Raw genomic sequence first — 19,720 nt, 5'->3', positions numbered from 1 at the left:
TGGTTTCATCATTCATCAGCAAATTCTGTGGTTCTCCATTTACCTCATGCCTTTTACCTTCTGTTAGGATGATGGAAACATCATTCATGGATTGGATTATCGATTGGCACTATTCACTTGTAATAAACCCAAAGCATTCTTGGCAGGATGGCAGGGGATTCTTAGGAGGATTACAGTGCTCCAAAATTGGGTTAATTCTTTTTAATCCACATCTCTTAGTTTTTGGGGGGTTTCTAGGACCAAAAAGAGGATCCTTGATGTTCTGAAAGGTTTCCATTGGTCATTTGGGGGTTCCAAGGGTCCCAGTGACATCACTTACATAAAAGGTTATTTTTGATGTAGGCGCAGAGGACCTTTACAGGTTACCTTGGTTATTGGGTCACAAGTGGAACTTCAACATTTTGTGAAGTTTAAAGGGTTCAAAGGGTTATTTTTGTTACTTCCCTCATCCATAGTTCTACATTGGGAACATTACATATAGTCATAGACAGTTATATAATCTATGAAAAATCCTATCTGATGAATGTAAATTCAATGAGATGGATCTCTGGCTCTAACAGAGATACAGCGTAAAATGGAACCATTTTCAATAACCTATTATTTAGGTTTACTTTTGTGGCTGACCTCTGAGCTAATGATATTAACAAAACACAATTGGATTGAGGAGTCATTGTCGCTGAAGACATGCCAGAGCTACTTTGATTAATGATTAATACAAACATTTGAAGTTATGCCCTTTAGTTTAACCCTGTCTCCAAATGTCAGATGCTCAACAATTAATGATTAGTTTTAAGCTGCAATGAGTTTAATACAGTCTAGATGTTCATCAGTCAACCAAAATGTTCTATATATTGAGAAGGTTTGGTGCTGAGTGCATGAATCATTTAATGCCCTGAATGTTGTGGAGATCTGATTGGCAACTTGGCTGAGGTCACAGCTGCCAACAGAGGTTTGACCGGTTATTAAGTAAGTAAGTATTTTTACTTTGCCGTCAGCACTGTGGATGCATAAAAGATTAAAATTGTTGGTTTGGTATTAGTTGGTGCATATTTTGCTTGTCTATGTCGGAGACTTGGATGAAGATTGGTTCACAATTTCTGACCAATTCAGGGAGAAAATGGGATGAAACCAAAGAACTCACATATTTTTACATGCCAGTGTGTTAAATGCAGATAATCTCATGTGTCAGGAATCTTTGCGGGACAAAAACAGACACAGGCATAAATAGTTTGGACGTGTGGCCATGCTTCACTCTGTATTTCACACTTGCTCTGTCATCTACTAACAGAAGCAGATGCATTATTCCCAATTCGTATTTTTTATACAAACTGCTTATCCATTCAAGCCTGTTGCCTCAAGTCCCTGTGAGGCAACAGAAAATAGAATACGACAAATGAAAGGGCTGGTTTAATCCAATAAAATGTAATGACTTGACTGCAAAACTGTCCACCTGGGCTGTGTTTTAATAAGGCTCATCACTTTTCTTCTCTGTTTCCTGCCATTAAATTAGCAAAGGTGATCTGGAACATAAATGCACTTGAACCATTTACACCATTAACGTAGAGTCCTGAGCCTTTTTGAAAGGGTTAATGTAAGGACACCAGCTCATGAATTGAGCACAACAGAGCAGTTTGGTCAGTTATTTGGACTGGAAAAAGGTAGGGAGGTGATCCCTGTGTTTGAAAGTCCCTAAAGAGGGTGATTTGTTTGCCATGTGACACGATAGGTTTCTATGTAAACCTCAGCAATTGGCTCAGTGTCTTCACCTGGTTGACCTGAGGGTACAGCCAACCAATCAGCAGGAGGCAAAGCCAAAGCTAAATAGCTGTCGGAATGGGGTGGCTGTGGGGTGATGCACAGCACTGCATGTCTGTGTGTGTGTCTCTCTACAGCAGTGACGAGTCCAAAGGGCTGAACTGTTGTTTGAATAAGCCAGAGGAAACAACATCTGAGGTTACATTCAATAAACTGCGTTTTAAACATGGAACATTTGATACAATCTCACTTGATACCTTAGGCACTGGATCTGATCAGCATGTTAATGTCTGCAGGCATATCTCACTTTGACTGATAAACATTTTAAATGGTCATCTTCTGTTAAACAGTCAACAGGCAGTAAGCATGGGCCCAAGTTGTTACTTAGCTATGCAAATCATATGAAAGAGGTTTCAGCATCCTAACATGAAAAACACTCTTAACTTTCCTAGTATTGTTGATGTCAGTTTGAGCCCATTCAAAATGCAACATCTCAAAGTAAATGGTTCAACTCATTCTTTTTGCTTCATATTTCATGACTTTTCCTCATTTAATGTGGAAAGCTGGGTAAAATCTGGGTAAATCACTGGTTTTATGTTTTTAATGTATACTGGCCCAGCACGCAATGATACAGCCTTTAATAATTCTCAAAGCTTCTCTTTGGTTTTGGGCCTCTATCATAAATGTACTCTGAGCTTTCTCTTCATGCTCTATAGAGTGTCTGAGACTCAGTCTGAGTCTGAGGGTATTGAGGATGTTGAGGAGGACCCTGCTGATGAGGATTCCTCTCAGGAGATACAAGACCTGTCAGTCCAGAAGGAGATACATACATTATACGCTTGTGCATGGGAACAGCTGGAAAGATGGGGTGCCTTTTTTTTTTTTTTTTTTTTTTTTTTTTTTAACTAGCCATGTTTCCCCTGAAGTCTCTGTCTCTCCCCATTCCTGTCCTCATCCCGCAGGTGATGAATCATCACTACCCCGTTCACTAGCCTGGTTCTCTCTGACGTTTGTACCTCTTGAAGGAAGTTTTTCCTTGCCATTGTTGCCAAGTGCTTGCTCATGGGGGGGATCTGTTGGGTCACTTTAAATAATTTTAGCAAGAGTTTGGTCTAGACCTGCTCTATGTTTAAAGTGCCTCGATGTAACTTTGTTATGATTTGGCGCTATATAAATAAATCTGATTTTTTTTTTTTTTATATTTTGAATTGTGAGACCAAAAGGAAACAACCTTATACGCTCCATGAATGTGTCACAAGTTATGCTGGAGAGGCAGGGCTGATTAAAGCCTGACAAGCTCACTGTAATACAGGATGTTTGGGACAAGTGAGCTGAGCCACTAAAATCAGGGCTCTATTCCATAGACCTTCACCTAAAAATGTTCCCTTGTATAGCTTATTTGTTTTTGGACACCAACATTTTTGTTTCTGAAACCAGTAGAAACGGTATTTGGGAGAGGAGTGAAGGCTGGATCTGACCTGCTCCGTACTCTAACCTGACTGGATGGTACAGTCAATCAGACATTAACCACTCTCACGGTATTGATTATCCGTAAGGGTCACAGGGGCAGCCGGAGCTGATCCCAACCAACATGGGTGAGGGCAGAGTACACCCTGGACAGGTCATCAGTCCATCACAGGACCAACACATAGAGACAAATAACCACTCACACACAGACCTACGGACAATTTAGAGTCACCAATTAAGCTAAACATGCATGTGTGGACGGTGGGAGGAAACCACACACAATAACCGCTTCTTACAATTCATCCCGTTTTATGGTGTGTTTTCATCTAAATTGGAAAAATTTAAATCATGCTGTATTGAAGACATGAGACTGAGATAAATATATAAATGAAGGGAGTAGGAAAATTTTCCTATAGACTTCAATATAATCTGACTTCTTTTTTATAGCCAGTGAAGTTGCCCACGATGGCCATTGGATAGAATGCAGGTTTAAGGCTCTTCAGTGTTGGCTTCACTTTACAGACACCATCTGTTATTTTTCCCCATCACAATTTTATTATGTGACTTTGTACAGTAAAAACAACACATTAAAAAAGCCGTACACAATCCCGTGCTAAATATGACAGAAATGTTAACATCTGTTTGACCGATGAGTTTCAGCTTTGGCTCTTTCCATCCACCATCCAACACATACGCACCACAACCTGTCCCAGAAAAAGATTTGTTTCTGTAAGTGAACAGTTTATACAGAAGCACTTCATGAGCAGTCTGTTCAGTTTGTTACACTCAGTATGAGTGATGCCAAAAAAAAAAAACATTAGCTATGATGCTGGAAACTTAATGAACACACTTAATACCATGGCCAATACAAAAGGGGAAAAAGTAATAAAATGTTACACATGAATGAGGTAAAACACCGCAACACTGCAGTTTTGTGGTTATATAATATACATTACGAGATGAAAGAGTGTAACATGTTGGGAGGAAATGAAAGGTGATCTTTTTTTGGCATTAAGACAGTCAAACATCTAGCTGTCCCAAAACAGAGAAGAAGAAAAAATGATGAGCAGTTGTGTTTTTAAATGAAGATACTTGTTTGTATGAGGAGTGACCAAAACATGACCTTAAGGGCCTTTAAAGAGGGGGGAGACAGGTTAAAATCTGAGTCCAGATAATACTGACACCCACTTCACTGTGTTTATTATACAGTAATACAGTCAAAAAGTTAAATGTAACTGATGCAGTTGTGTGATAGATGCTCTGTGGATCTGCTGACAGGGTGGCCAAAAAAAAAAAAAATTAAGTAAAATAAAATAAAAATAAAAAATAAAAAAAATCATACACTGTAACATTAGGTCCTCCAGAGTGATTAAAATATCTTCTTCTTTTTGTTCTTTTCCAGGGTCCTGTTGACAAAAGAGGAGGGAGAAGTCAACATTTATCAGGATGCACTGTCTCCACATTAAACAGTCTACTTTGTCTGAGACACTTCTTCCCCTTTTGGGTTTATTTTGGTACAGAAATTTTGCTGGCCTTCATCAACCTGGACAAAATGATTTTGTGAGTTGTATGTGAAAACGACCAGGGATACACATACATGACTTCCATTCATGGAGTAATTGGTATGTCTGAAATGCTTTTATTGTCCAACAGTTCTGAGACCCTAGATCCTGTTTATTAGTCTGCCCTCAGGTTCATCATTGGCGATGAGTTTATCCTTCCATGTTTAACACCAGTGGGAAGCACTGATACTCATTTATCTATAGAGCCCTGGTACTCATTTGATATGGTATTTCTTATCCTACTCCGGCCCTTTAGTCTACAGTGAACCCACTACTCTATGAGCCCTGGACATCACAACTAATCGCTGCCTTTGTTATCAGTGCAACAGTTTAACAAATTATCTCCTGAATACTTGTCTGGGACTTCAACACCATTACTGTACTAACTGTATAGTTGTTACTAATGTCTGCTCTGGTTTTTCTTGCTTCTGTTCATCATTTACAGTAACTCTTACCATGATATTTGCAAAAAAGGTTCAGGTTCAACTTCTGAAAGTGTACAGGTTTTGTTTTGTTTGATGAAATTGTTGTCAGGTGGGTTGGATACTTGCTCACTTGCTGTAACTGTTGATGTCATATCTATTTAGAATGACAACAGATCCTCCTATTTCTGTTTTCTGTTAGAAAGCATTATTGGATGCCTGTTGTCTGTTCATGACTTATTGGTATTTCTGAATTTTTCCCCTTTAGTGCTCTATATTTGTGATGCAATGTACATGATTCAGAAGGATGGGGCATGGTGCAATACGTACTGCTGATATGGCAGACTTTCCTTATGCTTTCATGAGTGTCATACTTTTTATACAATAGCATTTGTGTTTATAACTTGGTCATTCTTTGCTAACCAGGGGGATTTGTTGGGTCTCTAAATAAAGTCTGAATAACTCTTTAAATAAGAGTTTGGTCTAGACCTGCTCTATGTAAAGTCCCTTGATGCAACTCTTTTATGATTTTGCGCGACATAAATATATTTTGTTTGAGAATTGTATGCATTTTTCATTGCCCCATCTGCAGTCTTTCATTCTATGGTCAGAACGAATCATTCAAATATCATTCATTCATTCATTCCAATTCAAATGAATCAGAGTGACAGTTATGAAGTTCTGACAAAATTCTGATAAATATTGATGTTATTTTTAACATTCAGGTCAGTACTCAAAGGCTTCTGGGGACAAACTATGAGTCATGTTTTTGTTCTGCTGTAAAATTGTTTTTTGGAGATCCAGCAATTTGGAAATGAATAACGAATGTCATTGGCATGTTAGTAGGGAAATAATTTGTTTCTTCACAAGAGTGTGTACAGGCTAAAGAACAGTGGCTTAAGGACCGACTCTGGTGGAACCTCGAAAAGTTAGATTGAAATTAATCATTTAATACAGTGGTAGGCAACCTTTAAGTCCAAGATTCCTAATCTTGGTCTTGGTGAAAGGCGAGAGCTACCTATTTACCGTATTTTCCGCGCTATAAGGCGCACCTAAGAGCCTTCAATTTTTTCAAAAGCTGACCATGCGCCTTATAATCCGGTGCGCCTTATATATGGATCAATATTGATATTGATCCATATATATATCTGCCAGTGGATCGTAAATGCCTGGGCTGATATATCAGTCTCAACTGTGGTCCGAGCTTTAAGGAAGGCAGGAATTGTCACTGAACTGCCAGACAACAACAGCGACACTGACTCGATTAATGACGACTTTGATGAGACGGAGCTGGGCGTTTTGGATGCTGCATTCGCCCAGCTGTTCAATTCGGACACTGAAGAAGAAGAATTCGAGGGATTGGTAGATGAGGAATGAACGGATAAAGTGAGCTTTACGTGTTTCTTTTGTGTGTTTACAGTTGAACAAGGTTGGTCAGATTGTGAATATGGACATTAACGCATAACGTAACGTAACGTAACGTAACCCCAGCCTCTACTGTAGCGCCTTATAATGCGGTGCGCCTTATATATGGAAAAAGTTTTAAAATATGTCATTCATTGAAGGTGCGCCTTATAGTGCGGAAAATACGGTAATTGTTAATTGCAAAAGACAGCTAACACTGTACTTCCATCTTTAGGCCTTTTATTTGCCTGTGTATGAGTTACATGCACTTTGGTGGAGACTGACATATCAAAATCAAAAGTTGTTAATACATACAGTAAAATATACAGAAAATCTATAACAAGGATCCACAATACTTTTCTGATGCTTCACTGGCATAGTGCCATCTAGTGACCATACAGGGTTTATGCATGTATACATCTGCAGTGAATGAGTTTCTGAAATTGGCACTAGGTCACAGCCATTTTTAAAAGTAGATACTGAATGTATGTATGCCATACATACACACTTGTCTTTCACTAAGGTAAATAAAAATTATTCTTCCCATTCTAGGTGGAAATGATATGTTTTTGCCTTCTAAAATTACCTATGGAAACATAAAAGCTTTAAAGACTTTTTTCTTTTAAGTAGGAAGAAAACTAGTTCAGATCAAGATCTGTTAGGTCTACTGAATCATGAGGCCATTGAGTTAAAATATCAGGCTAACAATGTCATGATAAGAGTGAGTAAGATTCAACTTTTCTACATTCATTGATTACCTTCTGAAAATTGCCTCTTCGAAATACTGGCTCTGAATTACAGCATGTTTGGGGTGCGATTAGTAATATCCACCCCGTAAATGTCAGATTTGAACTGTTTGATAGTGATTTTAGGAGGTGACTTACTTCAGAGGGACAACATTGCAACTTAAGCTGTGTAATTGTCCTACAACCATATAAAATTCACCTGCCCAAAAAAGAAAATTAGCATTTTGTTTAAATGACTTTAAGCACCTCTACTATTAGTAACATGATAAATGACTGATTTATCATTGTTGATCTATGAAAATATTCACTTTTTTATTTTGTTTAAGTCTCTAAAGTTTCTCTGTGGTGATCAGTAAATACAGGGCGTAGTGGTTAGCGCCGTCACCCCACAATAAGAAGGTCGCGGGTTTGGTTCTCGGCCTGGGTCCTTTCTGTGCGTAGTTTGCATGTTCTCTTCATGGGTTTCCCCCGGGTACTCCGGTTTCCTCCCAACATCCAAACACATGCGTGTCTAGGTTAACCGGTGTTTCTAAATTGACCGTAGGTGTGAATGCAAGCGTGAGTGGTTGTTCGTCTGTTTGTATTTGTGTTGGCCCTGCAATGGACTGTCGACCTGTCCAGGGTGTACACCGCCCCTCGCCTGATGTTAGCTGGGATTGGCTTCAGTAGCCCTGCGACCCGGAAATGGAAAAAGCTTTTGAAGATGAGTGAGTGATCAGTAAACACCCTTTAAACTCGAAGGTTAAACTTGTGTGACATCTCCAGTCTACTATTCAACTTGCCTCTCTATCTCTATGGGCCATGACCAATTATTCTATGTTTGTGCGTTTACCTGGAGGCGTCTAGTTTTTGCTGCTCCAGAATCCTCTGCTGGGCCTCCCAGCTGGCCTTCTCCTCCTCATGTTGGTGACGTTTCTCCTCCAGTTCTTTGTGCTGGGCCTCTAGGTTCTTCTTCATTTGCTCGTGACGCCTCTTGAGCTGAAAGGTCAGTGAAGTACAAATTGTACAAAGGCACACAAACTACTACATATGGACTTTAAAGAACAGCAAAAAAAGCAAAAAACTAAACCCAGCATAATTAATCTACCTCAGCCTCAGAGTCTTTAAGTTTTTGGAGCTTCTCTTTGACCTTCATCTCAAACACTTGTTCCATTTCTTGTTCCATCTTCTTCATCTTGGCCACATGCTCCCGTCGCTCCTCCTCCATCTGGGCTAGAGGACTCCTGAAGACACACATTAGGTTCATTCATACAGCACACACTGGGAGTCATGTGGATGGCCACACATCTATGACAAACCTCATTCTACTTAAAAGGTGATATGAAATGAGAAGAAGCGCAACCAGCAAGGGAGGAAAGACTGAGCTTGCTCCCCCTAGAAATCGGCTGGAAGAGCCAGATTCCAGTGAAGCTGGGTTCTTGCTGGAAGGTGACAGGGGCTTTACATAACTGGAAGTACTCTGTCATGCATAAAGGCATCCATGGGCATAAATCAGCAAAACGTTGTTGAAAGTAGGAGCCCACTTGACAACCCCAGTGATGTGTCTGTCCAGCTGCCCACCACCCCCACCCTCAATAACATAACATCAGAGAAGTGCAGTCTCTCACAAAGGTATGCGGTCGGGCACAAACTTGGCTAAGGGAAGGGGTTGCCCCTGCCTTGCAGAGTCCACAGGAACATTGGATTGTTTGTATCCCATTCTGTATAATATAATTCATGTCATATTTGTAGCTGAATGACAGTTGGTACCTGCCAGAGATGCTACATATCTACCAGACAAACTCACAGCTCAGAATTCAAGATTTTAACAATATGATGCAACTGTGTGGTAAACAAAACCTGACAGAACGGCTACTGTGATTGCAGACCTCCCTTTCAGATGGTCCTTCTTTTTTTTTTATGTCCAACTGGAAGATTGATTAGCATGTGGCTGTGTGGTATCTAATCATTAGTTGCACAGTGACAGCAAGTAAATTGGTCAGTAGGGTTTGACAACAAATGTGAAATGAAACAGCAAAGCAAGCAGTGAAGACACCTGAAGGCCAGTCAGCTGAGAGAAAGACAGGGTTCCCACACCTGTTTTCTGATTCTTGATTGTAATTCTTTCAAATTTGATCAAGCTTTCAAAGACATCAAGGAGTCAGGGGAACCCCGAAATTACACTGATTACATATAGCAGCAAGAAAAAGTCAGTGAGCTACTTGGAGTGACTTGGTATTCCTCATGAACTGGTCATAAAATGCGATATATTCTTCATCAAAGTCCAAAGTCTTGACAGATAAACCTAAATGTCTTCCTTAGTCACACCCATTGGACAGTCACAGTGGTGGCGGAGAGAGTAAGTAAATAAATGGTCTTGAAGTGGCAGTGGTAACCTGAACTTCAAATAGCTGCTGATCAGACCAGTGCAATGTTCAGAGGGCTGTTCCTCTTTCCAGAGCAGAGGTTTTTTCACAGATTTTCTTTTGTTGAAACCATTCTGTAGCTGGTTCTGAAGTCAACTTCAATTTCATCAGTCCACTAAAAACCATTTTGTGGTGGGTCAAAGTGCTCTGTGGCCAACTTAAGGATCACAGGCATGTTATTTAGGAAAGCGGTAGTTTCCTCCGTTGTGGCCTGGTCTATGTTTTGTGTGAAATGTGTGATGAACCAATGTTGGGTCTTCTTCTGGTTAATAACTGGTGTAACTTTGATGAGGATCAGACCATATTTTAAGACAAATTCAAACATGAATACATGTCATTCCAAATGGTTCACTTTTACAGCCACTGTATTTTACAAAACTAACACAGAAGCGTTTCAAATGTGATATTTTTATCACTTTTTTAGTTTTTGTTGTCACTGTCCTTGTAGTGAAACAGATTTCCAGGCAGGGGGAATGAAAGGCTGGCAAGAAGCAAAGGTAGATTCTTTAGAGGTTATGAAGAAGTGAAGTAACACTTACATGCCATCAGTCGTCTCAGGTCTAGAAACAAACAAATGCACAGACACTTAGCGTGCTGCTATGAACCATGCATTAGCTTCTATGGGTGCTGGTGATCACTGACAGCTGCAGCCAGATTAGGAGTCAGATGGTACCTGAATTAGTACTGAGAGATTAGACACAACTGATTCTGGTGACTGGTTATTATGGTGTCAGTGTTGGTGTGTTTGGGCCTGGAAATGGTTTAGTGAAGATTTAGCAGCTTTAGTGACAGCTTGCCGATTTTAATCTGCAGGTCACTCGCTCCTAAATTTAGACCTCCAAACTGCAGGTTCCTCCAGCTACACAGTGAATAATGCAGTCATCAGGTCCCGGTCTCATGACCAACAGTATCCAGACACAATGCGAATAAGTATTTGACAAACATCAACAGCGCAGAACTGTGTACATTTTATCCCTTAACTCACTTGGTAAGCTGCCCCTTGTTCTTGTTGTTGTCCACACCATTGTAAGTGACTGCAGCTAGTTTCTTGCTGCGGTAGTTTTCATAGTGAACATTGTTTGTCACGTCCTTCAGGTCCTGCATGTGGGTCCTGGAAAACAAGAGGCATATCTTTCCATTAACGCTGTTTACAAAACCAGTCCTCTAAGCTTGCACTTGTGCAAACCTGCACAAGTATAGGTAAATTGCATTATGTATATGTATATATATATATATATATATATATACATTCATACATATACATACATATACATATATATATACATATATATATATACATACATACACACACACACACACACACACACACACATAGTATACTTGCATGAAGACATGTAGAAAAAAATCCTAAAATCACAATATTAAAACAAACTTTTCATATTTTTTAGCAAGTACAATAAAAAAAATAAATACACAAAATAAAAATGTTATTAGGTCTTTTTGCTCACCTGATGAGCATGTTCCGTAGGATTGTGAAGTCACAGTGCTCTCCATTTTCCACTATAGGTGGAGAAACAGAGCAGAGTTAAGATAGAATAGTGTGAAGTACATATATATATATATATATACTGTTGAATTTGACTGGCTTCTATGGCTTCCTAGGAGCCTGGCCGTCTCTCTCTCTCCCCACCCCAATTCTATATTTATTCTGACGTGGAGCCAAAAACATTTTTCTGTTCAAAAACTCACTCACTAGCTTGACGATAGAATGCCAGCTGTCACCCAGCAGTCTGCACTGTGCTGCACACAGCTGTGCAACACAACTAAAGCACAAACCCAGTCATAGTCAAACTGTAACAGTGTCCTCATAACATTAAGATGAGGACCTCATTGTGTTTTGCATCAGGCCCCAGTGAGTCAGTCAAAGAGCACTGTCAGGTCCTTTGCTGAGGAGAAAACTGTTCCCAATGGTGGTGCCAATCTATCACTGTCTTTTTACCATATCGGTTATACTTGGTTGTGTTCTTTACTTATAGAATTAAACATCCCTGTCTGGCCCCCAATATAAATTTACTGTCCAAATGTGTGTGTGCACACGCATCCCTGTGTCCTGGTGTGGCATGTGATGTGCTGAGCGTCATTGCTCAATGAGTTATTTTTTCCATTCAGTTCCAGCTCAGCTCCTGTTCTACGATCAGTAAATAATAGCAACTGTGGGTACAGGAATTTAAGTGTTGAATCAAAAGAAGAAGAAGAAGAAAAAGAAAAAGATCATCTAGTTATATTGATGAATCTGACCCTGATGGAAGTGAACACTATAATCAGTCATATAGGTTTTATGCTGAGACATAAACATGTTTCAAAGATACCCAGAGGAGGAATCTTAAAAACGTCCTGTGGCCATTTAGTTCTTCTCACAAAACATCATGAAAACCTAGTGTCTGTATCACTGAGACCTACCACCTGTGCTTTTATTTTCTCAAGATATTTGCAATGCTGTTTTGGTGTATCATTATAAAACCTGTATGTTTACATTGATCAGGGAAATACTGTTGGTCAGTATTTGATTATAATGTTTTTTTTTTGTTTAAAAATAACCAAATAAAATGTTCTTCTTGTTTATTAGCCTACTTATCTACATGTGTGCTGTAGGTAATCTTATATCTCCATGTGCATTTGTGCGCTTGATGCTGGGATGAGAGAGAAACAAAAACTCACAATTTGTGTTGTTGATGAAATGGGATAAAAATCAAATATCACAACAATTCCCATAGTTAACAGTGCTACCACAATGTTGTTAAAATGTACTGTAATATAGCAAACTGATTTCAGTTTGTTCTATAAATAAAACAATCTTGGACCACGATGAGAACTACAGATTAAAAATTGTAATAGTTTCATGTGATGACATAACTCTAAACAGAAATGAACAATTGTAATAAAGTGTAGAGTCATAGCTAAGATCTCTCAGTAACACTACCTACCTAGCATTTCTACCCTGGTTTAACCAGATTTGCAAACAGCCACAGATGTTTGGTTTGTTTGCATTTGTGTGACACTGAGACTCTGAGACTGAATTTGCTGGCTGGGATCAGTGGACCTTTGATCTCTCACCTTCAGCCACACCCCATGGGTACTGCCTGCCACGCACTCTCTTTCCACTGACCTCGATAATGGTGTTACTACCAACAACAGCCAGGGGTAAACGATCCTGCAGGGAGAAGGGAGAGGAAACAACTGCAGTACAGCTCGCATGTAACAGATAAAAATACACTGGAGGCTCTGACTGCGTGGGAACAGACAGTTATGGATGACATCATTCAAAAAACACAAGCAGATGTAACTTTATACAGAGTTTGAGTGGTACCAAAACATGTGCCTTACAACAGGTATACCCAATATTATTGAGTTTGCTTCAAAGTTACAGTAGAAGAACATACCTTGATTTTCCTGATTATCTTCATCTCCTCCTCATCGTCTATCTCTGGGAACTCATAGATTTTGATTTTATGTTCCTGGATCTCTTTCATGATCTGAATACAGGAAAGGTGAATATGCAAATAATTTCTTAATGTAAAGGAGTGAAATGTATGTGGAAGAAGTCCACCAACAGTTGCACTGGTGGTCGGTTAACATACAGTTATATAAGCACATACTAGTTGTTGTAATGATTACTACATACTTAGTACCTGTATGCCAACATAATATGTTAAGACTTGTGAAGCAACATTGTCGAAGTAAACAGGATAACATAAAAGTAAAAAGAGACGTAAGAGTAAAGACACTGCAAAAAAATCTTTCACTTTGACCTCTCTTCACTGCCACAGTCATCTATGATGTACTGTAATCCAACATCAGTAATGTTGCCTTAGAGAAGGACCACATTTACACGTCAATAAAAAAATTTATATAAAAAAAAAAAAAAACAACAATTCTGAACACAGAATTCCAATTATTAGAGATTTTTGAATAGTGCCTTTGCTGGTCTTTGCAGAAGTGTTTTTGTCATTCCTGAAAGGATGAGCACATCACATACATGATCTAGAAAAGATGTTTGTATTTCTGAAACTTCACAATTTTAATTTAAGCTATGTACCACTACCATATCACAATAGTCATTTGGGCACTGATTAACAGTTACTTTGGAGACTTCAATCTTCCAAGGCCAGGGGTTAAAAGATCACAAAGGAAAGTTGTGATCATGTGGCAATCAGGGTATTCATGGAGGAACTTATAGTGATTACATTTACAACTACACATATCCCACTATTACTGTTGTTATTGGGAAACTGTAAGGTCATTTAAAAAGCATATTTTGTTTGGATATTCCAAATTTGAATTTATTCTGAATGTATATTCCCATTCAAACATGTAGAATATTTTGATAATATGCAGATAGTAAGTGAATTTATTGGACATTTATTCAGAGGATTTTCAAATGCATCTCTGAGGAGGTTTTTAATACAGTTTTCATCATACAGAACTTTGCTTTGATAAATGTAACTATGACATTTGTGTGTAAATGTTAAGATTAATGTTTCATTAGCAATGTAAATGGATTAGTAGAATTATCATTTAACAACTTTTTCAGACTCTCTCCCTCCGCCCACGACCCAGATCAGTCATCATTTTGCGCTTCATGTACACACCCTTATCATGGAAAACAGACAAGGCAATGCATAAGATGCAGCTTTCGAGTTAAAGTCGATCGATCGAACCAACGAAAAGGCGAAATCTTTCTGTGTAACATCATTCCTGCCACATGCCATTTCCTCCCATGTTTCTAACACCCGCGGCTTATAAACAAGTACAGCCTATATATGGACAAAACTGTTTTTCTCTTTAAATTTAGTGGGTGGGGCTTATATTCAGATGCGCTCTATAGTCCGGATATTATGGTAAATTTTGCCAAAAACAAAACATACCTGTTTCTTGAACTGTTGACACTCCTCAGGAGTCATTGTGTCAGCTTTGGCGATTAGGGGGATGATATTTACTTTTTCATGTAAGCGTTTCATGAATTCAATATCGAGGGGCTTCAGTCTGTGGAGAAAAAAAAGAAGAGAGGAGGCAGAGAAGGTTGTCATTGTGTGTGTAGATGGTCTATTTCATCAGAGCCATTCAGTGGAAGATTAAAAAAAGATGGGATATGAAGGTTACTATTCATTGTGAATGAGACCTGGCTTGTAGTACTGCCCTGCTCAACAGATAAAAAAAAAAAAAATGCTTCTATTCTACAAACAGGATTATTAACTACAACATTCCATTAGACAATTGAAAATATTTAAATGTTTTTTCTTTTACTTTAAAATAAAATTAAAGGTTGAAGAAAGAAGTTGATTTGTCCCACTTCTCTATGATGTCTCAGGACAAACAAAACGGGGGAACAGCATATAGAAACAAACTGTAAGAATTATTGTTATGTCTGGCAGCAGTGAATTATTGTGTGGAATGTTTTCCTCAATAGCTTCCTGCTCTAAGGAGCTTTTAACATTGCAGGTCTTTGAAGCTATACAGGTTGAAACCTTCAGCAGTGCAGAAGTAAGGAAGCCTTTGGATGAGATGTGAAATGCCTTGGACTACAAACCTTTCTTTCAAGTTGCTATTCGTGGGGAAAGAATTAGAGTTGTACAATTCAGAAGTTGAGCAGATACTGACACAGTTTTTCATTAGGACTACTGTCAAAATGAACTTCTTCTAAAAAGATCTTTAAGGTTTAAGGAGTGAAGAGAGTCTTTTCAAAACCTCTGAGATATTTTACAATGAAGGTTACAAAAGGTAACCTAGGGAACATAGTTACTCTCTAATAGGGCTACAACCTACTATTACATCATAAGGAGCTATTTAAGCTCCTCCTGAGCAGCTGAACACATTTGTTTTCACAGGATAAGCATAACAGAGCAAATAAACTGATCTTTCCTTATCAGAAAACATAAATCAGTGAAGTTGCACTTGTCTCTAAAAAGCCAATGCTGGTGTAATAATCTGATGGTCTGATTGTATGGCCTCACATACAAACTCTCACAAACAGTGCAAAGGCAGACGTTTAAAATCAAAGGAATGATAAGGTGCTTTTCATTTGCCAGAGAGCTGTCAAAGGTCAATACCTCAAACTATGGGCTGCCAGGATAAACAGCCCAGGACTGAAAAGCCACCCGTTGTTGTAGGCAGAAAAGCGCGTGTTAATGTGTGTGCTTGTCAGTGGTCAGAGCCAAGATACAGCGCTCTGCTCTGCTGTTGTGCTCATATTTCATGTATTGATATGGAGGGACTATGGATTTTACTTCTAGTACTTCTAGGTTCTATGAGGCTGAGGGTTAGAAGAGTTGGAAATCTGCTATCACATTCTGTAAGGGATATAGCAGCTTTAGTTTATTTTCAATGAAACCAGAATTATTAATTTAGAACTGAAGGTGATTAAAGTGAATTGAGATAGGAGGTTCATGATGGTTCAAAGTGGTTTTAGTATGGTTAAAGTTTAGGCAGTTAATAAGGCACTAGCATGTGTGTCTGTTTTTGTGGAGAAACCAGTTGTTAATGGCATCTTGCAGCTGAATAATACCACAACAGTGGGTGTGTATCTGTGGAATCCAGACACATTTTGTATGGTATCTGGAAATGGGGAGGAGACTGCCAGTGGCTGGAAACTGGCTGTGAGCCACAGGGCCTTTTGCAGGGGTTAGCAATTCTGGGTGTCTGGGCCTGTAACACTACAAGCCACACCTCTGATCTTCAAAAGGGATTGATATAGGACCAAACTGGCCTAAAAACTTTCAGACAGCTTCCTCTTCTGTTGGGTGTATGGATACATCCTGCTTTCATTTGTGGTCTGTGGAGGTTGTGACTTTTAAAGACTATGGCCATCTTTTGATAGAGTCTACTCTTTACATGTGTACTCTTCAATGATAACCTTTAAGAATGTCATATGAGAGACCGCATACATTTCTAATTCAATTGTATTTTTATGTCTTGATCTTTCTTTACTGACATGCCAATAAACTATTTTATCATTCTGCAAATGTTTTACAGAAAAACATTCTGAAAGGTTAAATTCCTAATTCTAAAATAATGTGATTATCTCATTTTAGTAAAACTGATTCATTTATCAAATCAAAAACCTATTGAGTATTTGTGTTACTTCTAACCTGTGACAGGACATCTTTTCTCAAACTGTCACATACCACCTAATGCGACCAAGATGTGAGAGAAGCCTAATTGTATTCTATTAAAGAGTACACCTTAAAAATTCCACCTCTTTGCCCCATGTGATACCTACCCATGACCTGACGGGGCAATGAAGTACAGACAGCAGTGCACTCTGTTATCTGGCATCTGTCGTCTGTTGACCCGCGACTCTGCATTGAGGTAATCTTCAAACTTGCTGTCGATGTGATCGGTGACTGGCTGCCAGCTGAGGACCACACAATAGTCAAATCAGTTTCAGGTTCAGTGATACATCCACAGAATTATATTTTTATTATAACATACATAAAAACAAATGGCTGAACGCACCAGTTACTGTTGTCAACGGCATCACCAAAGCCTGGGGTGTCAACGATGGTAAGTAGAAGATGGACTCCTCCTTCCTTTACAAGGACTTTTGACTGTTCCACCTGAGGAGACGAAAATATTGACAGGAACCAATTTGGAGAACTTTGGAGAATTTTGGAGATCAAGTGAGTGAATTTATTTATTTAAAAAAAAAAAAAAAGGGAATACTCTACACGAACTCAAGGTACCAAAATCAGGGATAAAGGGGCATAAAATATCAAATCCCTCTCCAAAGGAATTATGACCACTAACTTTATAGCTACTTCTTCACATACCCAGCACACCACAACAAAAGAGCCCTGCAAACCAATCACAGCCAACTAAAACTATTTAGCTTCCACTGAGTACACAACTTCAGAGGAGCACAGAGCTTTGGATAGACCAAAGAGGGATGAACAAAACTGTGCAGTGGATGGATGCAGCAAAAAAAAAATCTGCCTCTGAAGCAGTGTCAAACAGGCCAGAATGGCTAAGCTTTGATCAGCATGGCGTAGAGGCACAACCCATGATTAACAGATGAGCTTTAATTTTAATTGGTTCTCTGAACCAGACTGTCAACCAGCCAGCCAGAGGTTCAACATACAGCAAGCCAGACATAAATATACAACACTTGGGAAAAGACATATGGAATATGTGGGTCTGAACATAGACCAGATAAGGGAAAAAAAACAAAAAAAACGAAAAACCTTGTTTTATCAAGAGGTCTGGTGTTCAGCATTTACATTTTTCAGTATCCAAGCTTCACAGAAAAACACTAAATATTGCTCTGGAATGAATTATTTAATTAGACAATCTTGTTCTGTTCAAAGAAATTTCTTAAAATCTAATTCAGTTATACAGGAGCATGATTAAATAATGTCTTTCAATGTGAACCTCTTTAATTATTTAACTAAGCAACATGTCTTCCATATGCTGAAGGAGATTGTTTTTCAGCACCATCTTCTTTGCATTTCCAATTAAGAGACTTAAAATTTTCTTTGGCAAAACATCATACATCGTATATGATGGACCAAAAATTATCAGTTTCTCTCTGCTCATAAATTTAGGAAAAACATATTTAATTTATTGTAATCCAACCGTTCCAACACTGCTTATAGCCCCTGTAACAATACTGAAGAATTTCCCCTTACTGTTGGTAAGTGGCTCTTACTGGTCAATCTTATTCCTATATGGAGCTGAGTACAGAAGAGCAACAACTGCATTTTTCAGATTTTTTTTTTTTATTTTTTATTTTTTGAAAATCACTATGATTCAATTAATTGGTTAGATATCTATTTGTTTGTGCGACACATGGTTTTCAGTTTAATTTCCAGGGTTGCATCATTACCCATCACCATAGAAATTTTAAATTATGAATTATAAATACAATATAAATACATTTTATTGTAGATTTTATTCAAACTGCACATTACTACAATCCATGCAGTCATATAACCTGGCTAAAACTCTTCCTCTGCCCCACCCTCACAGCTGACTGAGCTGACTGCAGGCTTGCGGTTCCATTTGCTGTCCTGCAAAATACAGTATCACAAAATCCTGCAGCATGAAATTTCTGAGTTAAGTGTTTTTTGACTTTTACTAATCACTTACTGTAATATACAAAGGTTAACTTTCTTATATTCTTATATCAAACACTAAAGACCTTTCAAAGGTATTAGGATATAATATGCCATTAACCCACTTTGTAGAAGTATTGGAACAGACCGGATCTGTGCGACTGTGTCTCTGTGTAGGAAAAGAATAATCTACAATGCTTAAAACCTTTTTAACTATATAACAATGGAACTCATTTTCTTGTTATAGTAACAATACAGATGTGGATAAGCTCGTTATTATTATGCAAGTGTGATACATCAACTTCAGCAGGAAGCCACTCCATACTGTGCCAGTGAACATCCAGGGTCTGGACAGAGAGATTGTGGAGGAGTACAAATAGCTGGGTGTTCAACAATAAATTGGACTGGCCTCTTCCATCTTTTATGCAGTGGTTTGCAGCAGCAGTGGAAGTTCAGATAGCAACAGGAAGAGGCTCAACATGCTGGTCAGGAGAGCTGGATCTGTCCTGGGCTGCCCTCTGGACTCCATTGAGGAGGTGGGTGAGAGGAGGATGTTGGCCAAAATCACATCCATCATGGGCAACCCCTCCCACCCCCGTCCTGACACGATGGGAGAACTAAGCAGCTCCTTCAGCAACAGACTGTTACACCCACGGTGCAAGAAGGAGCACTACAGCAGGTCATTCATTCCAGCAGCTATCAGACTATATAACGCCTCTCTGTCGATGCAATAAAATCTGCACTCTGGATTAACGAGTTACATCGCTTTTTTTTTTTTTGCATTTTAACGTTTTTTTATCATCACTTGATAATTATCACTGTGACTTTGTTTTTTTTTTTTCTTTGTACTTCTACTCCTTGTTTCTATTCTTGTATTTTTTCTATACCTGT

The 19,720-nt window shown here is 38.7% G+C and overlaps 1 protein-coding gene across 5 annotated transcripts in view; it reads right to left on the bottom strand.

Annotated features, from left to right (window-relative positions):
* Window positions 1-3,763: 3,763 nt before the first annotated feature.
* Window positions 3,764-19,720, bottom strand: part of LOC115051268 (septin-7-like) — a 31,178-nt gene continuing 15,221 nt past the window's right edge. For 2 of the 5 annotated variants that reach the window (XM_029514602.1, XM_029514597.1), the window contains 11 exons: window positions 17,235-17,335; window positions 16,999-17,133; window positions 14,648-14,765; window positions 13,163-13,255; window positions 12,837-12,933; window positions 11,231-11,282; window positions 10,747-10,872; window positions 10,301-10,321; window positions 8,444-8,579; window positions 8,189-8,334; window positions 3,764-4,628 (listed from right to left, as the gene is read on the bottom strand). In XM_029514602.1, the coding sequence (XP_029370462.1) occupies window positions 4,592-4,628; window positions 8,189-8,334; window positions 8,444-8,579; window positions 10,301-10,321; window positions 10,747-10,872; window positions 11,231-11,282; window positions 12,837-12,933; window positions 13,163-13,255; window positions 14,648-14,765; window positions 16,999-17,133; window positions 17,235-17,335 (1,062 nt within the window). In that variant the 3' untranslated portion in view covers window positions 3,764-4,591. The remainder of the gene's footprint in view (window positions 4,629-8,188; window positions 8,335-8,443; window positions 8,580-10,300; window positions 10,322-10,746; window positions 10,873-11,230; window positions 11,283-12,836; window positions 12,934-13,162; window positions 13,256-14,647; window positions 14,766-16,998; window positions 17,134-17,234; window positions 17,336-19,720) is intronic. The other 3 variants (XM_029514603.1, XM_029514601.1, XM_029514598.1) reach the window with 2 other exon arrangements.

This window comes from Echeneis naucrates, chromosome 11, assembly GCF_900963305.1.
Source record: "Echeneis naucrates chromosome 11, fEcheNa1.1, whole genome shotgun sequence".
Classification (NCBI taxonomy): domain Eukaryota; kingdom Metazoa; phylum Chordata; class Actinopteri; order Carangiformes; family Echeneidae; genus Echeneis; species Echeneis naucrates.
The sequence above is the reverse complement of the archived record's forward strand: the minus strand, read 5'-3'. Positions and strand labels throughout refer to the sequence as shown.